We start from the raw sequence: 22,488 nt of genomic DNA on the forward strand, positions 1-22,488 counted from the left end.
AATGATCCTTTGGGAGCGGGAGCCTGACTAATTGGCTAAACCCTCTGGTTGTTTTGATGACATTGAGACTGCGGAAACTGATATAAATACCGGGGGCACGTCAACGAGGAAGGAACGACCACATAGCGCGTGATTTCATCGCCCGTCGGCTGTCCACTGTATTTTCATTGTCCTTGCTGCTAGCACGGCTCGCGCTAAATATCAAGATTTCCATGTGATTTGGTTGGCGTGTTTATCATCATGACTGTGCTGCAGGCTACAATCATGGATTTGTTAAAATTGCATTTTGGTGAAATTGTTTGGTGATGATTGTAATATAAAATCCTGCCTCTCTTGGCCTATCCTCATTTAGGGTGTTCGGCCGAAACTTTCTCTCGTCTCTTAACCGACACAGCCTTCGTATCTTGGTCTGTTACTCGAAACAGAATTTACTTGCACATGACTGCCTATTCTATGATCTTGATGTACCCAAATGACAGCCTTGGGCAAGCGATGTAAATGGTATATATCTTCGCGCAAATCGATTCTTTGGACTTCCTTTAGTAGAAGACAATGTTAAATTAAGATTGACCGTGCCGACAGGTGAAACACTGGGAGACAATGTGGATAGATGGGAGCTCGAAGGGATACAGGAGATGTAGATGGAAGTACAGCTGATTGATGGAGTATCAAGGCGAACTCTTTGACCTACACATATGATGCCAGCACTCCAGAAGGAGCCTCTCGTCACCTGTGATATGAATCTCAAAACACTTGGGCGGTCACGAAGCACACGTCAGGGGAGGTGGCAGAATGGAGAGAGGCCGTTTTTTTCTGAAGTCTAGTTGTTCCCTTGATGTTCTGCCTGTGGGAGCACTGGAGGAAGGAACAGAGCCCTCCCGTTGGCCAATGACGACAATCCGGAGAAGTAAGTCCACGATGAGGGGCAGGATAGTAAAAATTTTTTTGAAGCTGTCGTGAACTTTCACACTTTCTTTCTATCTCATCCAAGCAGCCACTCACGATTTTGCTTGCGCGCCCGCTTTCGATTTTTTTTTTCAAAGACTTCGCGTTTGCTTGCGCTCTCTCTCGTCGTGCTCGGTTTTTTTTTTTTTTTTTTTTTTTTTTTTTTTTTTTTAAAAAAAAAAAATCATGGCGAAATCTTCCGTTGCCGCTCGCCGTCGCCGCGCCGAAAGGCGCGAGCAAGCCAGTCGTTCCGCCGGCCCCTCAGCCGCTCGCGCGGCTGCTCACAAACGTCTCGCCGAGCTTCTCCCCAGAAATGGGATGGTTTACTGTAAGTATTTTGTTGTTTTCCATTAGTTTCCTCAGTTATCAATTCAACTTTTACCCATGTCAAAGGCTGTATCTTGAAGATCCTGGCAGATCTCTTTTTTCGATCTATCACGACATTCAACCACCTTAGCGACCACAGAGGGTCTGTCAGCAATGACATCTCGCTCTCTCGACCTCTTTCTCCTGCCGGAAATTTGCCAATCTCAGGACCGCTATATCCAAGCCACTCAAGGATTACGGATTTGTCAACCACAGGTCATATGCTAGACACCTGGCAAAGACAGGAGTCAGTCATGTGATCTCAATTTGACTTAAACGACCAGTCCAACTGCAAAAACCAAATTCAAAAATTCATCCCCCTTTCACCAAACTATCTATGGCGGCGTTGACACCGTTCACTGATCCAATGGCTAACATGTGCTGGTTACAGCCAACAAAACTGTGTTGTTGAACCGCGCTGCTGCCGATAGCAAAATGATCCGAGCGATCAAGAACAGCTGGGTATGTCTTTTTATTGTTTGAAAATCCAAAAAAAGAAAGAAGAAAACGAAAGAAAATAAGAAAAGAAAGGAAATCACAACATCATCAACAAGGAATGTTTTGGCTAAACAAAACTTTGCGGTACAGGCTTCCAACCTCGAAGTCTCCGTGGTCAAGCTTAGCTTGACCAGATCCATCATGGACAAGGCCCTGGCCTCAATTTTTGCGGCGGCGACACAAGTGACTCGGGAGATGATGGAGTCAGGGGAAATAAACGGAAACGTCGAAACAATGGCGGTTTTGAACAACTTGAAGTTGCGCGTCGGAACGGTCCCGGTGGTTTTGGCTGGTGGCGGAACGAGCATGGGCGTGGGCACGTGGGCGAAACTGGTGCCGTCCGAGCTGTTCTGCAAGATCTTCATGGTCTTACGGGCTGCTCGGCGGTGCTGGTTCGAGGCGCCAGAGGAGCCGTTTGCCGTGGAGGAGCATTGCGCCCTCGCGCACAACATTGACCGCTTCTTTGAAGTGGACATGTTGAACTGGGGGGACTTTGCGATGGTCCAGTTTGTGGTGCGGGGTGGGCTGGGTGATTTCGGTGTGGGTGTGGGAGGGGAGGATGACGATGAGGTCGTCGATATCTTTGCGGGAGATGAGGAGGGAGAGGGGGATGAGGTGGTGGATGAGGTGGGCGAGGAGGATGGTGGTGATGAAATGGAGATCGACGATGTAAGTTTCCTGGAATTTGATCCCTGGATTTTGACGTGATCAATTATACTAACTGAAAGCTACCAGTCAACTTCCAAGCTGTTGAACTCTGGTCAGTTGGAGGAGGCGTTCGCTCGCCTTCGGGTGGATATCGGCCAGACCAAGTTGCAGCTGGCCCTTGCCAGGCTGCATTTCTGATTGCCTCTGCAGGTGCGGTGTGAGATTGGCTGAGGGCGGATGGAATGGGGACGGCCGTGTAGGATAAAGAACGGGATTGGTGAAACGTGAGGAAAGTGTAGGCTAATTAAATGGATTCACGGCGTCTTCAGCCGGACAAAGCGGTATACCAAACGTTGATGAAGGCATCCTTGCGAGATGTCAATGACTGGACGACGTGATAGCCCAAAGCTTGTAACCATGACATTTGTGGACTAATTACACGGTTGTCTGGCGATGAGACCCTCCCAGGGCCTCAGATGTACCAGATCGGTGCCACCACTCTGCTGCACCTTGTCCAAACCATCGGCATAATTTCCCGCCATCCATTGGAGTCCCCATTTGGAACTTTCCCAGGTAGCCGAGTGCCCAGTGAAGTTGAGAACAACCACCCATTTCTCCCCAGAGTCAGCCACCCTAACGTACGAAAAGACGTCTGGATTTGTCTTGTCGATAAGTTCAAATCCGCCATGGACCAGAGCACCAGCATTCTCTTTCCGAAGCGTCACCAACCTCTGCCAGAAGTGGTACACGGACGAGGTAGCTTCCAGTTTTGTTTGTGCTGCTGCATTGACAACTGGATAATCGTCATTCACCCGCATCCAAGGGGTAACCTCTTCTGGACAAAAGCCACCGTTTGGACTGCTGTCCCATTGCATGGGGGTGCGACCGTTGTCCCGGGCTTTGGCTCGAAGAGCTCTCCGGGCTTTTTGAAGCTTTTCATGGTCATTAGGATACATCTCATTTACCCTGAAGGAAGGTTAACGTTAGCAAGGCCTCTGACAAAATTTGAGGGGCTTGGATGAGAAACTTTTTCCAGTAATTGACCGACTCAATATCCTTGTACTCCTCTGGTTCCCACTCAAGCGGGACATTTCTCATGCCAAGCTCCTCTCCCTGATAGACAAAAAGAGTTCCGCTTAGGGTGGTCTCCATCATTGCAAGCAACTTCGACCCGTACTCTCTGTACTCATCGCTATCATCACAATAGTGCGATACAGACCGAGGCTGATCGTGATTCTCGCAGTAAAGCGAGTTCCAGCCACCACCATCGATCATGATTCTTTGCCAGCGTGAGATAATCCGGCGCAAGTCGGAAACATCCCAATTGCCCACGGACATTCGAGCATCACCAGGGACATCTCCTCGCTCCGAATCGATATCGACCAGCTCAAAGTGGAAGACCATGTTCAGAAACCCGTCTTTCTGATGCACGATCTTGAGGAATTCTTTGTCATCATAGATGAAGGGCATTTCGCCCACTGTCATCTGATCGTACTTGTCAAGAGCCTCGCGCCGCATTTCCCCAAGAAACTCGTGTAACCTTGGCCCATTGGCGAAGTGTTGGGTAGCTGGCTGGTACGGCTGACCAGGTATGACAACCTCGGCATCAGGAAAGCTTTGGTCCTTGGAGATGAGGTTGATCACGTCCATCCGGAAGCCGGCGACGCCCCGGTCTAGCCAGAAGCGCAAAATATCGTACACTGCAGCCCGGACGTCTGGGTTCTCCCAGTTGAGATCGGGTTGCTGGGGCGTGAATGCGGCGAAGTAATACTCCTGGGTCGTCTCATCGAAAATCCATGCCGAATGCGCCTCTCCCAGAATTTGATTCCTTCAACACTATGTCAACTAAAATACAGCAAATCAAAGAGAAGGGGAGCACATACCAGTTGTTGGGCGGCCCTGGCTTTCCTTCAACGTCATATTTGGGCTTCCTCCAGATATACCAGTCACGCTTTGGATTTGACTTGGACGAGCGAGATTCCAAAAACCACGGATGTTGATCAGAGGTGTGATTAACAACCAAATCCATCACCAATTTCATCCCACGACGGCCCAACTCCTGAATCAGTCGGTCAACATCTTCCAATGTGCCATACGGGGGATAAATCTTCTTGTAATCGGCGATATCATATCCATTGTCCACTTGGGGACTGTCATAGACTGCAATTATTTCCCAAATTAGCATTGTGATTTGTTGTACCGAAATAGACGGTGCTCACTTGGAGAAAGCCAGACAACGTCGACTGTGCCACATGTCAGCAAAATATGGTGAGAGAGAGCGGCAAAGGTGCAGAGTGTTCCATGCCTCCAAGATCTTTCAAGTAATCAAGCTTTTCGGTAACACCATTGACATCACCCCTGCCATCGTTGTTGGTGTCTTTGAAAGAAGCTGGATAGATCTGAAGGATGATGGTGTCAGTTCATTTTGTCAGTCACATTCAGCTAGAAGGCCGTACTTGGTACACCACGGCCTCTTTCCACCACTGACGGTCAGTGTGGGATTTGCCGACGGACATCTTTGAGGCGCCCAAAAGACCGATTCCGACCCGAGAGTGTTTCACCATCAAGAATCGATCAACTCTGCAAAGACAGCAGGAACCCCTCGTTTCTGCCCAGCGTGACCGGCCCCACATTCAGACATTTTCTCGCCGCTGACACTCAAAGGACCCACGGAATATGCGGCCGGCGCCGGACGCTAGATCGATTTCGCCATTACCATCCGTGCCTCTAGATTTTGATCGAAAGAATTAGGCTGGATTTCCAAGGCGCAGGGATCGATAACATTGAACATGCCAACGACAAAACGTGGGCGCGTGGGTGGGCAGCGCCTCTCCGAAAATACATGCAACAGGCCCAGGAACTCAGGGGCCTGCCAAGACCATCTCCAGATGGCACAGATATACGGCACAAATTCCCTTCAGCCAATCACCAACATTCCCGAAGCACAATGTTGGTGGCGTCCCTGCATTCAATCCGCGCTCCATGAATCCAACTGCAAGACCTGCAACAACAATTATCAGTGCAGCTTACAAGCCACATAGGTAGCCACATAGGTTTGGACTGGCTGAAGAGTTCCGGAAATAGGAAGATGGTCGATTCACCGCTGACTTGGAGCTCCAGCATCCAACATGCTACGGATGGCACAGCGATGTGTGCTCTCACGTCCTAAGACATGGCCCAAGGCCACGGACCTTAAGACGACCACTTGGTCCTCCACAAAGCAGCCGAACTTCGTCCATCTGAAGTGAACTCCAGAACATCAGTGTCGCTCTAAGTCGGCTTAGTACAACACCATTGGACCCCACACCCATCCGCTGAGACAGCACCATCTACCTCGCCAGTGACACTGATCATGGGTGTACAGGAGCAGGCAAAGGGGGTGGTAAAGCCAGGAGGTTGCCTTCCGGTTCCACATGACGACCTGTTACACTTCAGTCGCTGTCTCAAGTACGATGAGAGAGAGAAATACGTCCAAAATGCCCCCGAACACCTCCGCAGCCAGGTGGGGCATTTGCTGTCCCGGGTTGAGCATGTCAGGTCCGAGATCGACGCCCGGCCCGATGGAGAGTTCTGGACTTCCAGGTTAGCCGACCACATATCCGACTTCAGATCAAAGCCCCAGCCAAAGAAGACGGAGCGGTCGCCGCTAGCCGCTACTCTTTCCCGACTACACATCGCTAGCCGGACCAACCTCAGCCGAACAAGTCGTCTTGACGTTCCAGAAATCCGCCTTGGTGGCAAGACTTTATCGACACCCAATATCGCCGAGGTCCTTTCAGCCAACCCATCCCCAACATTTCAGGACATCAAGGACCACCCATACAAAGGCCTCCAGGCCGGTGCTGTCTACTACAAAGATGGTATTCCCTACACTCATCCCAAGCTGGAAGGCAGTTTCCCAAACCAAACAACCCCGTTGGACGATTTACTCTCAAACAAGGGTGATAAGAGCTTGCTCAAAGAATCTTGTGAAGAAGGCATGTTGAGATGGTTTCACATTCCGTCCAATAACATGGCCTGGGTAGAAGTAAGTTACCTTGCATAGAAAGAGATTCAGTGCACAGCTAACAACAATCAGGAAGCGATAGCCCGCCATTACAATGAAGAACGCCCACCAAGAGAGGACCTGTTTGGGAAGCCAAAGGTCAAGTCCAAGACACATGAGATTCTTCGACGGGTCGGATGGCGAGGTCACTCTCGGGAGGGCGTTGATCCTAACAGCCCACCCCACACCCGCCAACTGAACCCCGGTTGTGAGGTGATCAAAAGCGGTCACGAAAACAACCCTAACGCCATGTGCCTCTTTGTATGTCGATGCAATTCATGTCATACAAATAGTACTTCAACTGACATATCACACAGGCCCCGTACCTCCACTGGGAGACAGCATTGGGATTGGAAAGACAAAACAAGTCCATCGAGAGAACCACCAGATCTGCAATTTTACAACATGCGTCAGGCATGCAAGTCCAGGATCGGGTTGAAGATACCTTTCACCAAGAGCTTCAGGTCCACCAAGTCAACAATACTTCCCTCTCTTCCCTTGCCCGCGAGGCCATCGTCTCATCCACGAACCACTTTCGTTCCATGACGATGCGGGCTACTACTAGACGAGGTGTTGTTGGAAGGATCTTGTTTTGTGCCGCCAGAATCGCAAAGCTGATGGTGTCTTATGAGGATGATGAACTCGTCAGCAAGTATCTTTATGCTAATCCCCCGTTGCATCCCCGACGGACATTGCATCAGTCTCTAAATGAGTATTCCACCTTTCTGAGGGATACTGAACGCTTGGACAAGGATCAGATTGTGTACAGAGCAACAGCTGGGCTCAAAGACCCGACTCGCCAGCAGTGCAGCAAGTTTTGCCAGTGCTCTGACTGTACGAGTGCACGGGCAACTGTGCCTCGGTTTTTGATGGTGGACCAGCTGTGGGTATTTGTCTTGGATGAAAGTGAGTATCTCGAGAAGCTTGCATGGTGACCTTGCTAACCCATGATAGATACTGTCATCACAAGCTTTCCACAACGCTGGGGATCTTACTTCACAAGCGATCCGTCAGGAATCCACTCTCGAGTAGGAAAGCAACTTGAAAGAGAGCGAGATGGGGTCAGCAGTTCATATGATCTGGTTCTCAAGATATTCAACGTCTGCAGCAGGGTGTTTTACGAGAATATCAAGTTTGCGGACAGACAGCCCATGCTCAATTACATCTTTTCCGATTCGATCAACTTTGTGGTAAGATTTTCCAGTTACTCTGAAACGAGACGCAAGCTTACACCTGGCTCAGACCACAAGAGAATTAGCCGCCCGTCAAGAGCTCTCCCAGCTTGCTCAGACGATCCTAGCAGCTTACCGTTCCCCTGACAAGACTCAAATCGCCGAAGCCCACAAGGCAGTCATGAACATCAACCCCGAGGCCGGCCTCCTCCGGCAAGTAGACAACATTCTCAGCGACCTGAGCATCATCCGCCAGATCAAGATCGTCCAGCAAGAAGTCCTCAAGCAGTACCACGTCAACGTTGCCCGGGTCCTAGTTCCCAACTATGCCATCCGTGCCGGCTTCGAGCCGCATACACCCGGTCTCAAGGAGGTAAAGCGCATGCAAGAAAGCCTCCGTGACGACCAAGATGTCTCGGAAGAGACCAAGTCAGCGGCAAGCTGGACGCTCTCCTGTGCCGATGACTCGGAGATGTTCCTCGCGGATCAATACAGGCAGATTGACCGTTTGTACAGAGCAGCGGAACACTGCCAAAGGAGACTGGAGGAGCTGCTAGAGACGAAAAACAAGTACGCCGGCATTGTCGGGGCGTGGGAAGCGGTAGCCAACAGCATCGAGCAAAGCAACCAGGGCAAGTCTATCATGCTGTTCTCAGTACTGAGTATTATTTTCGTAAGTTCTTACCGTCACCCTTACCTCCATTATCATACCGGCTGACAATGCACCTAGCTCCCCCTCTCTTTCATCACCAGCATCTTCGGCATGAATATCCAAGACTACCGCATCGGTCTCGGCACCCTCGCACAGGAACTCTACTATGTTTGTAAGTGATTCCCTCCCTCTCTTCTTATCCCATCATCCCTAACATCCAAACTAGTCGGGGTCTCAATAATCGTAATCTTCATCTCCCTCCTCCTCGCCTTTGACAAGTTCTCCCTCGCACTCCTCCTCTACTGCATCAAGGTTCCCACCAAGTGGGTCATGACTCGGATTGCGCTCCTTCAACCGGCCTCGTTTGGCACCAGGACGAGAAATTACCGCAAGCTCAACGAGAAGCGGGTGAGGAAGATCCAGCAGATGGAAGAGGAGATCCAGCGGGCGAGGCTGGTGAGGGATACCAAGGAGTTTTGGCGGACGATCGAGGCGGAGCAGGCGAGGAGGCGGGCTGGGTTGGGGCCACAGGGGGGAAAGAGGGTGGATAGTGACAAGTTTGTTGTTTAAGTGTGGAAAAAAGCTGTATCATGGTGTATACGTGATGTTTTAACACCGGAATCTGGACATAATTCGCCACGTGACTTCTCGCCGCTTTATCTGACTTGAATTAGGCGGAGCTCAGGACCGGCTCATCTTCGGCTCCAGCCCGCTCACCTCGCTCAGGGATTGCTCAAGGTCTGCTCACTTCGCTCAGGGACTGCTCAGGGTCTGCTTACCTCGCTCAGGGACTGCTTAGATTAAGGTTTGCTCACCGTGCTCAGGACTGCTCTAGATTGCTTATAGTCTGCTCGCCCTACTAATGGTTCCCTCATTTACTACTGATGGTACTCTTACAAGCCTATTCTATAACGCTAGTCTAGGGATCTTTTAAAAGTGTTCTCTCGCAAGAAATTCGTGCTCTAGCAGCTTGATTTCGCATCTCGAATATCAAACCTATCACATTTACCAACCCAACCCGATGTCTCTAACAGCATACAGAATGTATAGTCAAGATACGTTACGTCTAGTCTATTCTAAAACTACCGCAAGTAATTTTCTCTATAGGCTGCAGCCTTAGGCGCGTAACATTACAAGTCGGAGATCTTTGCCTTTCCAAGATACTAGAGCAGTTCTCGGAAGTAGAAACACGCATATACCTAGAGCCGTGTTTAGAAGTCACTCAACTCTGCAGATATTAAGAATTATAACAAGGAGCCAGAAACGGCTTCTAGTTATAGTATACAGACCCTGTCTATTGGTTTGGGGTGCGGCCACAGGCGTGAGGGTATGAGTAAGGAAGTGGGGATCTCTGGGGGTTCAGCGGTCATGTATATAAGCGGTCTGCTTCTGACATTCTATTTTAGACAGGACATCGACTTTTATTTTCTTCATATTTTGTGCCGTGCACGCGTGTAGGCAATTCCGGCTCTCTCATCAGGCCAATCCGGTGCTTATTATGTGGCCTGCGAGCCCATAGTGTCTTTTCTTTGTCCTGCGTGAAGTGCGGCCTGCGAGCGAGCCACTGTCACGCAGGTGTGGTCATTCAGGGACCTGTTGATGGTATATTTGTGGTGTTGTGGTTGTTTTTGTATGTTTTCTCACCATTTCACTATAGTTCTATACTTAATTATTATTTTTATCCTTATACTAGAGTTATAATACGATACTTCCCATCCTAAATTAACGTCCTAACAGCCTAATTTATTTCTTCTAATAATCTTTTTCTTTACTATACCTTTTATTATATCTAACCGTAGCCAAAAATCCAGTCATCGCCAATTAAACTGAATACAGTATCAATTTCCACACTAACTAACTACCAAATTAGCCATTACACGTCATCTTCTATCGCTTGCCGGGCCTTGGCACTGGGCTTCGCCACCCGACCTGTACGTGTTCTAGTAAGTGCCGTTGAACTGGGCTCAGTTGAACTGGGCGCAGGTGTACTGGCCGGCGTACTGCTTGCAGCTGCTGGTTCCCGCTGTGTGGCCCTGGGTACCCGTTGCCTGGCACCACCTCTGGCACCACCTCTGTTGCCCCTGGAGCCCCTGGATTTCTGGTTCGCCCTGGCAACGGCTTGTTCAACAGTGCCCAAACCGTTCACTGTGGCTGGCCGAGATACAGTTGTATTTGCAACATCTGCTGCATCATCGCCTTCCAGATCTGCAGCTTCCCACTGGGACGCTGTTCGCCTTAAACTTTGCCGCAGACCTGTCGTACTGGGAAGTTGAGGGTTGGTTCTTTGTATGCATGGGGGTGAAGGGGTAGGTGTTGGTTGGACCTGAAGGCCCAGTGGCACTGTTGACCTGGGTGCGGTGGCATCAGGGGCAAAGGCATCAGAACCCCTGGGTCTGCCCCTGAGCACCATCACACGGTCAAAATCCTGGTACTGCAAATACCGGTCCTCGTCAACTAACGACCTTTCCAACCACCAAAAGGATGGAAATCCTTGAGCTCAAGGACCTGGTTGTTCTTCTGTACTTGGTGAATCAAGTGAAGACAGGGAAGTCCCTTATTGGCAGTGAATCTACCTGTACAAGCAGGGATCTCGTCGGGTTCGGGATTGCGGGCAGACACCTTGTACTTCTGAAGCTGGCAACAGTGTTGTACTACACTGTCAAGTGGTTTCCAGGCTATTCTTGTAGGGGTTTCGCCCAGAAGCTTCATACCCATGAAATCCCCCCGCAAGTGGTCCTTTTCAAAGCGCCTGGCTTCATTCACATTCTTCTCCATGACGGCTACCATATCAAAAGTACGGTCAAAAACATCCTTGACCATGCTCTTCCCAGTGACAACGAAGCTCTTGAGCATGCGGTTCGAGGACTCCACGGGGGAGGTTGTTCGTTGACCGAGGGTGAGGTGTTGAGATGTGTAAGCAGTGGCCCATTGCCGGATGACTGGGAAGTAGGTGGATTTCTGGTGGTTTCACGGCGTGGAAGATGAAGAAGAAAAGGTCGTTGCAAAGTGGTGGTTTGGTTTGAAAGCAAAGGTTTGGTTGCAGGTGGGTTTGACTGCGAAAAAGGTGTATTGCAGTGTATTGCACGTAAAAGAAAAAGAATTGGCCAGGGTTAGGGGTTTGTACGGGAAGAAAAGTGGGCGGGGGGTCCGGGAAGTGAAACTGGGGGGTCCGAAAAGTATTGCTCTTTCGCTTTGCAACCTTGCCTTGGCGAGCAATAGTGTCAAGCAGCAACTCCACAGTAGTTAGCAAAGGGCGAGCATTACTACAATCCCGGACTCTTTTGCTTGTATTACAAATACGTCTGAGCTCCCAATTGATGTGCGGGCATCGTATCCTGCATCTCTAGTGTATATAGAAGTTCCTCTACAGCCCTTAACGGCCCCCAATAGCGAAGACTAGATGAAGCTTTAGTTCCGAAGGTCATTGTTTGTTAGCCCAAAGATGACCTCATGTCATAGCAGCAGGCTTTCCGATATGTGACGTTTGCTTGCCGTCGGGGAATGATAAGCAGAAGTTAATGCCTTTGCTGTTGAGCGTGGGCTTTCAACTGCGCGATTCGAACAAGATGCGATCATACTATTCAACGAGTGTATTGTTTGTATCTGAATCTCTCTAGTGACCACGTCCTGCTACCCAGTTTGAATCACCCAGATTGAGAGCTCTACTCCTTATACGGAGGCTCATCCCTCCTTATCTGGGGAATCCGATAGGTAAGGAATTTAGGAAGGGCCTTCATTGGTACCTCGCCGCAGCCTACTTTTCCATCCCCCCAGAAAAAGGTGTTTAAGAGCGTGCCGAGAATAACGGCATCCTGGACGAGACCGATATTCTTCTCCAACATCTCACGAGTCTTCTGGGACATCCCACCAAAAAGCTCCTTCCAAAAGGCTCGCTCAGCAACCTCGAACTCGTCCGGCATCCAAAACTCGCCCCCCGTATATTCGCCAGCCAGGGTGTGAATGCGGCCAAGACCCACAGCAAAGGGTTTCGGCGTCGACAACTCCCAGTCGATCAGGCCGGTAACTTCACAAGTTTCGTCGATCAGGATGTTGACGTCGTTGAGGTCGTAGTGCGAGACCCAAAGCGGCAGCTTGCTAATCTCGTTCAGCTTGCCAAGAAATCCTTGTAGCAAGGGCCGGTATGCTGCGACTTCATCCAATGGGCTGGCCAGTATGGCCTCAAGATGCGGCCGGATTTTGGTTGACACAGCCTCGCCACTGCTGTCGGCAAGCCAGCCCTTGGAGAGCACACGCCCGAGCGACCTGTTGACGGCAATACGGCCTTCAGCGCCCTTGCCGGCGACGCCGTGGATCCATATCTTTCCCGGCAGACGCTCGAGGGAGTAAACCCAGACGCCCTCGTTCTCCAGCTCTTCGTCTTTGAGAGCCACAGCATCGGGGACGACTTGGCCCAGGGAGCCTTTGGCTACCCTGAAGGCGTCGAGATCCAGTTTCTCGGTTCGGAATTGGATGACCACTTCGCGTTTGTCAGTCAGCGTTACAAAGAAGGTCCGGCTGAACATCCCCTGCATTGGCGGCCTGTCGACGCGCGTGGAGGCGCTTCCAAAATGCTCTGACACTAGATTCTTGATACGCTTGACTTGTTTCGTTGGCGTGTTGAGCAACTTGGGGAGGTCATTGTCGGAGGTAATGGGAGGCATGATGTAAAATAGAGTGTTTGGCGTGCAAAGCGTAGCTGTAGTTGGGCAGGTTGAAGTTGCGGTTGACCGAATGTCGAGATTTTAGGAGCGGTCTTTGCTTCCCCCAGTTGTTTGCAGGTAACCCCCCAAACGCGGTGCCAGATCGGGGGAGAGAGCCAGAAATGCCGTAAGAGCAAACCTGACAATCGGACCAATCCGCACCCAGTAGCGGTCGCGTCGCGCCAACAGGCCGTTGCACAACTTCCCTTTCGATAAGTTAATCTGCGTGTTGGTTTCAGACATCAATACATGGGCTGCATCAGACCCGGTGCAACTGCTATCAAGCGGATGTTCGTACTGTTCGAAGGCTGGAAATTCGAGCGTGATTATCGTTCGTCACACTGTCAGTGACCATGAAGGCGCATAGTATTGAGGGGTAACTGCACGTCGTAGGCCAATGGATCAAAATAAGGCAGCCAACAATGTCAGGGTAGTTATTAGAAGAAAATTCTTGGTCTGGCAGGAAGTAGACTTGTAACGGAAGACTCTTGCCTATCTGCACACAAGCCAGCCCTAGGTAGATATATATATATATACAGAGTAATCTCAAAATATAGTATATCGGTATCTTCTTAATCCAGAGAGATATAGATCATGGCGTTTGCCTCAGATTGTAGATAGCTTCTTTCTCTTCATGGACTTCTCGAGGCCATTGAAGATTATTGTGAATATTCTCAGTTACGCCCTCCGGGCCAGTGCTTGGTTCTAGCCTCTACTGTGTGAAGCTCGTTGAGCCTGCCCCACAACAGACCCTTGTTACACATGAAGACAAGTTGCAGCGATACGTAGATACCTGGTAATGAAGAACCGCACTGATAAAGCCTCCCGAGACTGAGAATCCTGGGTTCTCGACAAATCAGCTGCAAGAACGGCCAACAAGATCTACTGGTATCAATATCCTCGTTTAATTGTCGAATTAAAATACGTCAAAAAGCAAGTCGTAATGACTTGCCACGCTGGAAACGCTGGTTGTAACCTCATACGTCGACTTTACACAGTAATATTTGCACAGTAGCACCTGTACAGCAATATCTGCACAGCAGCATCTGCACAACAACATCTGCCCAAGCACCAACACTCAGAGGCTTATGGCGCATGGGAGACCGTCGGTGATGATCATGATCATGATCATTGAAAGCCAAAGTACCAACAATCACAGATACAGCCTGTATAGCCTGGCCGCCCTGTGGAGGACCGTTCAGTGGCACTTTGGACTGCCTTGCGCCCTTAGCGAGGCATAGAGTACTCAGGGCTTCCTTGTCCAACAGGACACTTTAGTATAAAGACCTCTGGCTCATCCACCTTGCCCCGACTCTCTCCTTTCAGAACCGTTACTGACTATCTTGCCTGATCAACGACAACTTTCTAACTCACTACAACTCCAGTTTGTACTGGAATTGCCTATTGCCCTTAATACTTACATCTGTTTCCCATTTTTCTGAGCTAAAAGCCAGCTTCGCCCTCTTCAAATCAAGTCCCGATCTTTGCAACCCAATCATTCATCATGTCTTCGCCTGTCGCGCCCCTGAACAATGCTCGCCTCCGGGAGACGCCCTTCCCTTCGGCCGCATACAACAAGCTTCCTCACATCAACGATATGCATGACGCCGCGGCCAACAACGCCAGAGCGCATGCTGTTCTTCTCGGCATTATTGCCGCTCATGGAGTTGCTAAGACTTTCTCCGTCCATCTCATCCACAAGCACTTCGATCTCCCCGATGGACGCATAATGGTCTACGAAACCGTCAAGGGCACCACCACGCACTAGGATTTTGTCCTGAGCAGCCCCCGACTCCTAAAGAACTGCTCTAACGCTGGTGGTCTGTACTTCAAGGCAACCACTGGCGGAGACATGGTTGCCTACGAATTCACCACTGATCCAGGCGCTGACCTGGCCGCCCATGAGGACTTTGTCGCCGCGTTTTCCAAAACCGCCATTGAGATGGGGGTCCAGGATGTCTTTGCACTCACCGCCTTGTCCATTTGCTCGCCAAACACGGTTTTGACCGAGTTTGAGTTGGCCCAGGCCCTCTTTACAATCTTAGTTTCAGACGCAAGCTGGCTCCCTGCTGGGGACGTCTTCGAGTCAACTACCACGGACTGGGTCGCAGACCAAGAGTACGCGCAGTACGCTGACGGCTCAGTCCCGGGTATCATCCAGCTCAAGTGCACCACGACACGCAGCAACACACACTACAACGTCACTTGCAGCACGACTCGCAATGGTAGTCACCTGGGACATGCTCCGAGCCCGTTTCCGGAGGCCCCGGCGGACTCTGTGCTCACCATTAACGGTACGCCTGGGGAGGAGGGAACTAAATCGCATGCCATCATCTCTCACACCCTGAAGATGGTTGACTTCGTGTACTAGTCCATCTTCTGACGTATTGATCACTCGAGGTCAAGATGTTGTTCTTGAAATCCAGTTTCGTCTGGATTTCTGTTCAACTCCATTTGACAATCTAACTGGCATCGGGTTTCAGACATTAGCTACCGCTATCCTTGGAAGTCTACCACAAGGATGTTTCCTTAGCCTTTCTTAAGTAGTTTAGCTGAATATTTCATTATAAACTAGTATAAAGATACCGGTACTGTGACGCGACGCAACTGCTGTCCACTAGTATATAACTACAAGCTGGATTGTAAGAGTTCGATCTTACACTTCTGACACCCTTTTGAGTAGTTTGCGCAGTGGTATTGTGGGTCATTGTGTCATTTCTTACTCTCTTCCGCTCTGAGCAATCCTGTCCCAAGCTGGGTGTTTTCCACCGCAGGCGGGGCACCTGCAGGGTATGCGGCTGGTGTGAATAGGGCACTGTGCCTCACCCTCCTTGCCTCCCACTCCATGTGCATTTGTGCCACACCTCGGACATAAGAGGGTCTTTTCTGCAACGGTAGCTGATGTGGCCCCATTTCCAACACCTGTAGCACTGGGTGGGACGCAGTGGGCCCAGTATGGCTCGCAGTTGAATATCTGAGCCCCGAATACCACTCCCGAATCGCAAGCCTGCTTGGCTTCTGTTTGGTTGGTGAGGATGACGAAGATTGATACCCATTGTAGAGTTTGGTCTTTCGGGTATTGAAATTTGACCCTTTCGATCGACTTGAGTCCTAGTTCCTGGCCGAATTCCAATTCTGTGGTTCCTTGGATATTTGATTTATAGACTCCTTTGACCAATATGGCAAAGGTTCTTCGAGCTTCTTTCGCCTGTTCTCCGAATGCTTGTTGTATCCATCCTTTATTCGAAGAGTGCCAGTCTCTGGTGGCTGGATCTGCAAACATGATTACCGTATCACCGCTGGGCAGCTTTCGGGCAGCTACTGCTCCCTTCCCACTGGAGGCTTGGTTGATGGCTTGTACGGCTTCGAGGGCATTGCGCTTGGCCAGGTCGGATGGTATGTCGTTTCCTTTGATCAGAATCTCCCGGCTTAGTCTGGCAGGAATTACTTTGGCTGGTTGGTTCGGTGCTGGGGTAGTTACTCCCTTTGCAATATCGGCCCAGGTGCGAGTAGGTTGAGTAAGTCTCGTTGGTTGGGTTTCGCGGAGTGCTGCTCTTACTTCCTTGGCGACTATTTTTCGGAGGTTGAGCAAGGAGGGAGTTTGGTCGATTCCGGTAGAGGTTGCTGCTGCTGTAGTAGCCTGTCGGTAGGCATCCTGAATCTCTTTGGCTAAGCTTTGAGCTTTGTCCTTGTTCTCCGTCGGTATAAGGGTGAGGAGGTTGTTAATTAGGGTATTGAAGGTCTGGTTGGTTGGGTAGTTTCTGGAGCTGTGGTTGGTCTGAGCTTGTTGGGTGACTGGGGGAGTTTCTTCGGTTCTGTCCGCTACGTTGGCTTGCTCTCTGGGAAAGCTGGCTGATAAAAACATCGGGCATTTCGATATCAGGCCTGTGGGCTTCCATTGAGGCAGTTGAGAGTAGTTGGTAAGGATGTATGTGGCTGGTAAAGCTAGGGGGTGGCTGAGAGTGTTTGGTGGTGCGTGCTGCCTGGGTTCGCTTATCGATAAGGTCAGCAGCACGGACCTGTTGTCGACGCGGAGGAGGAGCGGTTGGCGACGCGGTGTTGAGCTTGAATTCTGAACCTTTTTTGCAGCCCCGCGACGGCCGCCGCGGGGCTAGAGTTGGTATCTTTCGATGGAACTTTTCGGGAGGATTTGATTAATGTAGGTTGCAGCTGTTTTTCCGGCCCCGCTGGCGAGCACTTCCAGTACAACAGTATTTATATTCACTACTAATAAAATATATCTCTGCAACCTGCAACCTAGTCCAACCCTACTGCCAGTTGTCCCGATGCTAGATCCTCTCTGCCACCAACGCATGTGCTCACCTGTGACAAATCATCCTTAGTCCCAACGTGTCAGATTACCCACAACGAAAGTGCCAGAAAAGAAGGGTACGGATTGGTTGTCAGAACAGGGCCTGAAAGTGATGCCTGGCAACGATCTGAGTCCATGGCCTCCAGCTATTATTAGTTGACCAAAATTAGACTGAAGGAACAGCCTAGACTGAAGGAACAGCCTAGACTGAAGGAACAGCTGAGCCGCTGAAAGGATAAGCTATGCGTCCAACTAAAGGTCTATAAGGGAGAGAGGTTCAGCCTCGATCACAGGAAGAACACAGAATACACAATCAATTTTGGACAAGTGTGTGTGCAAGTGATCAAATCCAACACAACGCAAAGCCGTTTCTGGCTCAACCAACAGAAGGGATGCCGGATATGATCCTTGTAATGCTACATCTGCCCTTGTCAGATTGCAAGGTAGCCTTGCAAAGCCAAGCTCCCGGTTTGGAATGGTGTTCCTTGCAAGGAGTCTAGGCGCCAAAAATGACTCTGTGTGTAGTTGGCTAGGAGCTAGTTTTGGAGGTGGATGACGTCCACCTGTAGTTTAAGATCGTGCTCTCAGAGCTGCTTCGAGAGCCAAACCATACTGTAAGAATCTGGAAGCGTGGTTTCATCCACAGTACAGACTTGTTGTGTATAATTAAAAGCCATTTAGGGCTTCAATAGAGGCAGCGATTCCCTATGTTGCCTAGGTCAAAACGTAGAAGCTGTTGTGGCTCCAGCAAAGGCTGATCATTACTGCCTACATAGGCAAAATGAAAAAAAGCCGTTTCTGTAATAGGCTAAGGTAGTGTATTGCAACTAGCTATGCCTTCGCTACGAAGACGCGAAACATGAGAAAGAAAGAAGAGAAATAAGACCTCGCGGGCGAGTACTCTCTAGATACATATGATTGTCTTGGTCCGAGCAGAGGGAGGTGAAAGGTTCCAGAGGTGTCAGTGCGTTACTGACGTTGGCTGGCGCTTGCGCAACACACGAAGTGGAATAGGTTCATCAGGGGTTGTCGGTGGGACTACTCCTCACCACTCCCGGGGCTCAGCCAGTTACAGTTTCTGGCTTTACCAGAGGCTGGGACTTCATGTCATGATCCTAGGGCTGCCTTAGGCTAAATGATTCGCACATAGAAGCTGTTTCTGTCTCTGCAAAGGCAGATATCCTGGTTTTGGAAACAATCCAAGTTTTCGGTGATCCCGGATGCAGGAACGATATTTGGAGGGAGACAACTTGCCTGATTTGGACTAACTTAGAAACTGTTCCTGGAGTGGATGCTACGCTGTATGAGATGTTTCTGACTCTAATACAGACATAACTTTTACACTAATCCTAAAGGGAATAACTATTAGTGCAGCTAGGGTTATTTTCTAGCAACTTCCACCAAAAGCCCCCTGCAGCGCTAACAACAATTACCGTGTAATAGGTGTACGCTCCAGAAACAGCTCTGCGATGGTCTACCTCCAGTATACCTGGTCTCAGGTGGTTTCAACCATTGCTCACCCTACTCAGGGCCTTGCTCACCCTGCTCAGGCTTTGCTCACTCTGCTCAGGGCCTTACTCACTCTGTTCAGGACCTTGCTCACCCTGATCAGGAGATCTCCACTTCTGCTCAGGTTAAAGCGGCGAGTGCTCAGGTCCAAGAACGGACATGGAAACGATCCATGTCCAGATTCCGATATTATTATAGGTGTTGTAAGGCGCATGGAAATGGGTTATCAGGTAGAAATAGGGTTTGGGCATATACCAGGAGTAATTAAAGAGTACATATTGCATAATAATCACATGAATTAAGTACTCATTTCATTCCCAATTTTCCAATGACATGTCATGCATTGATCGCTAGATTTCACCGCATCACCAAGGCTTTAGAATATAGTGGTTTCGACCATCTTTTAAAGGCCCTTAAGATCTCATGGGAGTGTCTATTTCCCCGTCCACGGTGTGAACGCCTATCTTGGCCGGACACCAACAACCTCCCCCCTCATGCAAACCACCTCGCCCCTTTTGACCACCAGTCTGTATCTTATTGTCTCCCCATTACCTTCCTCCACAGCCTCCGTCCCAATGGTGTACTCCTCCTCCGCATACAGCGGTGACAAAGCTCGGTAAGCAATACTCTTCGCCTTGATTGCCCCATCCCGTGAGTGAACATCCCGCCAGTAATTCATCAGATTAATCAGATTCAAGGGCCCATGCACAACCACATTCGGGTGACCCTCCACCTGCCTCGTCCAGCTTTCGTTGAAGTGGATCATGTGCGCGTTGAACGTCAGGGCAGAGAACTGAAACAGCGCAACAGGGGACCAGACAAGATTGCGCATGGTATACCCTGCCTTTAGATCTGTGTCATCCTGAATATGGGACTTGGTGGTGGGTATCGTAATAACTGGAGCGATTGAGCCAGTAGGCGGTGCAGGTAGTGGTTGGCGGAAGATCCATGATCTGGGGGTCCGTCAGCAAATTGGATAGCAACAAAAAAAACACAATGGCTGGGCACGTACGTACCTTCTGTCAGTAAGAGCTACCCCCCGAGGAGAAGCAAATATCTTTTCCACATCCACCAACACCATCTCACTCCCATCACGGCTCTTCTTCGCTTTGGCATCGAGAATCTCGGTGGTTTCCTCTACTCTGTCTCCTATTCTCAGTTGCACCTGTGGGTTCCACAGCATCTCCCCTCCAGCCCACATCCTCCTCGTGAATGGGGCCGGCGAGTTAAATGTTGTGTCTGACCCATCCGCTCCTAGCTCTGACTCGAACTGGGAGGGGGTGAAGTACACGAGGTGGTGACCGTAGGGAAGGTAAGTGCCGTCTGGTGGCTCCCCCGTGCAGAATTCTGATCGTCGGCCCAAGGTAAGAGACAGCTTCTGGAGTTGGTTTCCATCAAGAAGCTGTTTGCGGACGAACTTTTGGCCTTTGACTTTCTTCAACAGCTCACTGGCTGCGGTCTGGGCGGCGGAGGTGTGGATGTGACGGGTGGAGGCTTGGCAGGAGGTGGTCATCATAATCTGGCTGGCTAGGATGCGGCGGGTGATGCGCGCGGGGTGCTGGAAAAGAGCCATTTTCCAGTGGTCAAGAAAACGGACAAAAATGCCAGGGCCGATGTCTACTCACTGTTCATTCTCAAACACCAAGGTCCGTTGGTGATGTCGTTGATCAGATGTCAAAAGCGGAACCCCTTCCCCGGAAATAATAGGGGGCGCTAAACTGGGTGCCTCGGTGGGGTCCACATTCCCCGCTTCCCCAGAAAACCGTTGTGCAGTCCATCAACAACAAGAACGACAGTGCGAGACTGGAGATTCACATTGGCGCTTCTCGATAGTGTTGAGCTTTCAATTCCCTGACTTCACAATGTCACAGTTAACCCTCCGCATGATCACCCGGTTGACGCGCCTGGCTTCCAATCACCGGCCGGCCCGCCATCAACTGTTCTCCACCTCGGCCAGGCGCCCCCTGATGTCAACAACAGGCTTCACCGAAACACAGCTCACCGTTCGAGAAGCAGTCGCGCAGGTCTGCTCGGAGTTTCCCAACACCTATTGGCAAGAACACGACCAGAATGAGCAAGATCCCAAGGAGTTCCATGCTGCCATGGCCAAAGACGGCTGGCTCGGGATTGCTCTGCCAGAATCTCTTGGCGGATCCGGATTGGGAATATCTGAGGCCACCATGATGATGCAGACGATTGCGGAGTCTGGGGCAGGAATGGCGGGCGCCCAGAGCATACACGCCAATGTCTATGCTACACAGCCGCTGGCCAAGTTTGGGAGCACCGCCCAACTCGAAAGCACCATTCCGAAGATCATTTCGGGCCAATGGCGGGTTTGCTTTGGGGTGACTGAGCCGAACGCGGGACTGGATACGCTGAGACTGTCAACCAGGGCCACGAAGCAGAGCGATGGTTCTTACAAAGTGACTGGGCAAAAGATCTGGATCACTTGCGCTCAGGTGGCCTCCAAGATGATTCTGTTGGCGCGAACCACACCGCTGGAGGAGGTCAGGAAACCGAGCGAAGGGCTGTCATTATTCTGCATCGATCTTGATCGTAGCAGCCCAGGTCTTGAACTCCGACGAATCAAGAAGATGGGCGGACGGGCTGTCGATGCTAACGAGGTCTTCTTCGACAACTATTCGGTTGGTGCCGACTCGTTGATTGGCGAGGAAGGGCAAGGCTTCAAGATTATCCTGCATGGGATGAACGCTGAACGCTGCCTGCTCGCCGGCGAGGCTCTTGGTCTGGGGTATGCTGCTCTAGGAAAGGCGGCAACGTATGCTAGAGAACGTAACGTCTTCAAGAGGCCAATCGGACAGAATCAAGGAATCGCCCATCCGCTAGCAGAGGTATACATGAAGCTTGAGGCGGCGAAGTTGGCAACGTATCATGCTGCGCAGTTGTATGATTCGAGCAAGACCGATAAGACGATACGTCAAGATGCGGTGGGTGTGGCTTGCAATAGTGCAAAGTATCTGGCGGCCGAGGCAGCGTTCTCGGCGTGCGAGAGAGCCGTGTTGACGCATGGGGGAATGGGTTACGCGGTCGAGTATGACGTCGAACGGTACTTTCGAGAGTGTCTCGTGCCGAGGATTGCGCCCGTTAGTCGAGAGATGATTCTGAATTATATCAGTGAAAAGATTTTGGATCTTCCACGGAGTTATTGAAGCTTCGGTGGTGTGCTGCTGGTAGTCACCAGGTCGTCACTCCGCCTGCCAGTTTTCATGGTGGTGGACTTGGGTGGCCAGTGACCTCACCCGCTAGGCAGACTTGGGCTGATTGAACCTTCTTATTCTAGATGAATGTTCAAGTGGTTACCCTCACCGGTCAATCGATGCCAATTTTCAGGAGTGTGGTGTTTTATAATTGCTCTTTTAGTTCATGTGGAGCCGGTGGTGGTCTAGAGCATGACGGGCCGAGTCGTCACTTGCTGCGAACGGTAGGCAACAAAGGCGACTTGAAAGTTTACCGAGGCCACCATAGTTTCTTTGAGACGATTTTCTTTGATCTGCACTCTTCACCTGGTCAACTCCCCAAACTCATGTAAAAAATCTTCGACTATACATGAGCGTCAAGACAAACATCACATCCCTGCCGAGCAAACTTAGATCCATGCGCCAGCAACGACCAAGAATCTC

At 50.5% G+C, this 22,488-nt stretch overlaps 7 protein-coding genes across 7 annotated transcripts; 3 read left to right on the forward strand and 4 right to left on the reverse strand.

Moving 5' to 3' along the window:
- The first annotated feature begins 1,338 nt into the window (after positions 1-1,338).
- Positions 1,339-2,756, forward strand: QC764_116135 (uncharacterized protein). The gene is made up of 3 exons (XM_062942862.1): positions 1,339-1,773; positions 1,900-2,478; positions 2,545-2,756. Exons 1-3 carry the CDS (start codon positions 1,747-1,749, stop codon positions 2,653-2,655), a joined length of 717 nt encoding a protein of 238 aa, XP_062805883.1. The 5' UTR covers positions 1,339-1,746; the 3' UTR covers positions 2,656-2,756.
- QC764_116140 (uncharacterized protein) lies at positions 2,752-5,294 on the reverse strand. Its single transcript, XM_062942863.1, has 6 exons — positions 4,914-5,294; positions 4,763-4,856; positions 4,677-4,700; positions 4,341-4,617; positions 3,506-4,285; positions 2,752-3,423 (listed from the first exon to the last, which is right to left on the reverse strand). Exons 1-6 carry the CDS (start codon positions 5,088-5,090, stop codon positions 2,889-2,891), a joined length of 1,887 nt encoding a protein of 628 aa, XP_062805884.1. The 5' UTR covers positions 5,091-5,294; the 3' UTR covers positions 2,752-2,888.
- Positions 5,295-5,570: 276 nt separating this feature from the next.
- Positions 5,571-8,970, forward strand: QC764_116150 (uncharacterized protein). The gene is made up of 7 exons (XM_062942864.1): positions 5,571-6,484; positions 6,536-6,763; positions 6,820-7,408; positions 7,457-7,692; positions 7,745-8,347; positions 8,405-8,498; positions 8,553-8,970. Exons 1-7 carry the CDS (start codon positions 5,810-5,812, stop codon positions 8,894-8,896), a joined length of 2,769 nt encoding a protein of 922 aa, XP_062805885.1. The 5' UTR covers positions 5,571-5,809; the 3' UTR covers positions 8,897-8,970.
- A 3,018-nt stretch (positions 8,971-11,988) lies between these two features.
- QC764_116170 (uncharacterized protein) lies at positions 11,989-12,987 on the reverse strand (the record flags this gene model as incomplete). Its single annotated transcript, XM_062942865.1, has 1 exon — positions 11,989-12,987. The coding sequence occupies one exon, from the start codon at positions 12,985-12,987 to the stop codon at positions 11,989-11,991; it is 999 nt and encodes a 332-aa protein (XP_062805886.1).
- Positions 12,988-15,745: 2,758 nt separating this feature from the next.
- QC764_116210 (uncharacterized protein) lies at positions 15,746-16,891 on the reverse strand (the record flags this gene model as incomplete). The annotated part of the gene is made up of 1 exon (XM_062942866.1): positions 15,746-16,891. One exon carries the CDS (start codon positions 16,889-16,891, stop codon positions 15,746-15,748), a length of 1,146 nt encoding a protein of 381 aa, XP_062805887.1.
- A 2,261-nt stretch (positions 16,892-19,152) lies between these two features.
- Positions 19,153-22,382, reverse strand: QC764_116220 (uncharacterized protein). The gene is made up of 2 exons (XM_062942867.1): positions 19,864-22,382; positions 19,153-19,800 (listed from the first exon to the last, which is right to left on the reverse strand). Exons 1-2 carry the CDS (start codon positions 20,418-20,420, stop codon positions 19,308-19,310), a joined length of 1,050 nt encoding a protein of 349 aa, XP_062805888.1. The 5' UTR covers positions 20,421-22,382; the 3' UTR covers positions 19,153-19,307.
- QC764_116230 (uncharacterized protein) lies at positions 20,710-22,017 on the forward strand (the record flags this gene model as incomplete). Its single annotated transcript, XM_062942868.1, has 1 exon — positions 20,710-22,017. The coding sequence occupies one exon, from the start codon at positions 20,710-20,712 to the stop codon at positions 22,015-22,017; it is 1,308 nt and encodes a 435-aa protein (XP_062805889.1).
- Positions 22,383-22,488: the final 106 nt, after the last annotated feature.

The sequence above is a fragment of the Podospora pseudoanserina genome, chromosome 1 (assembly GCF_035222485.1).
Source record: "Podospora pseudoanserina strain CBS 124.78 chromosome 1, whole genome shotgun sequence".
Classification (NCBI taxonomy): domain Eukaryota; kingdom Fungi; phylum Ascomycota; class Sordariomycetes; order Sordariales; family Podosporaceae; genus Podospora; species Podospora pseudoanserina.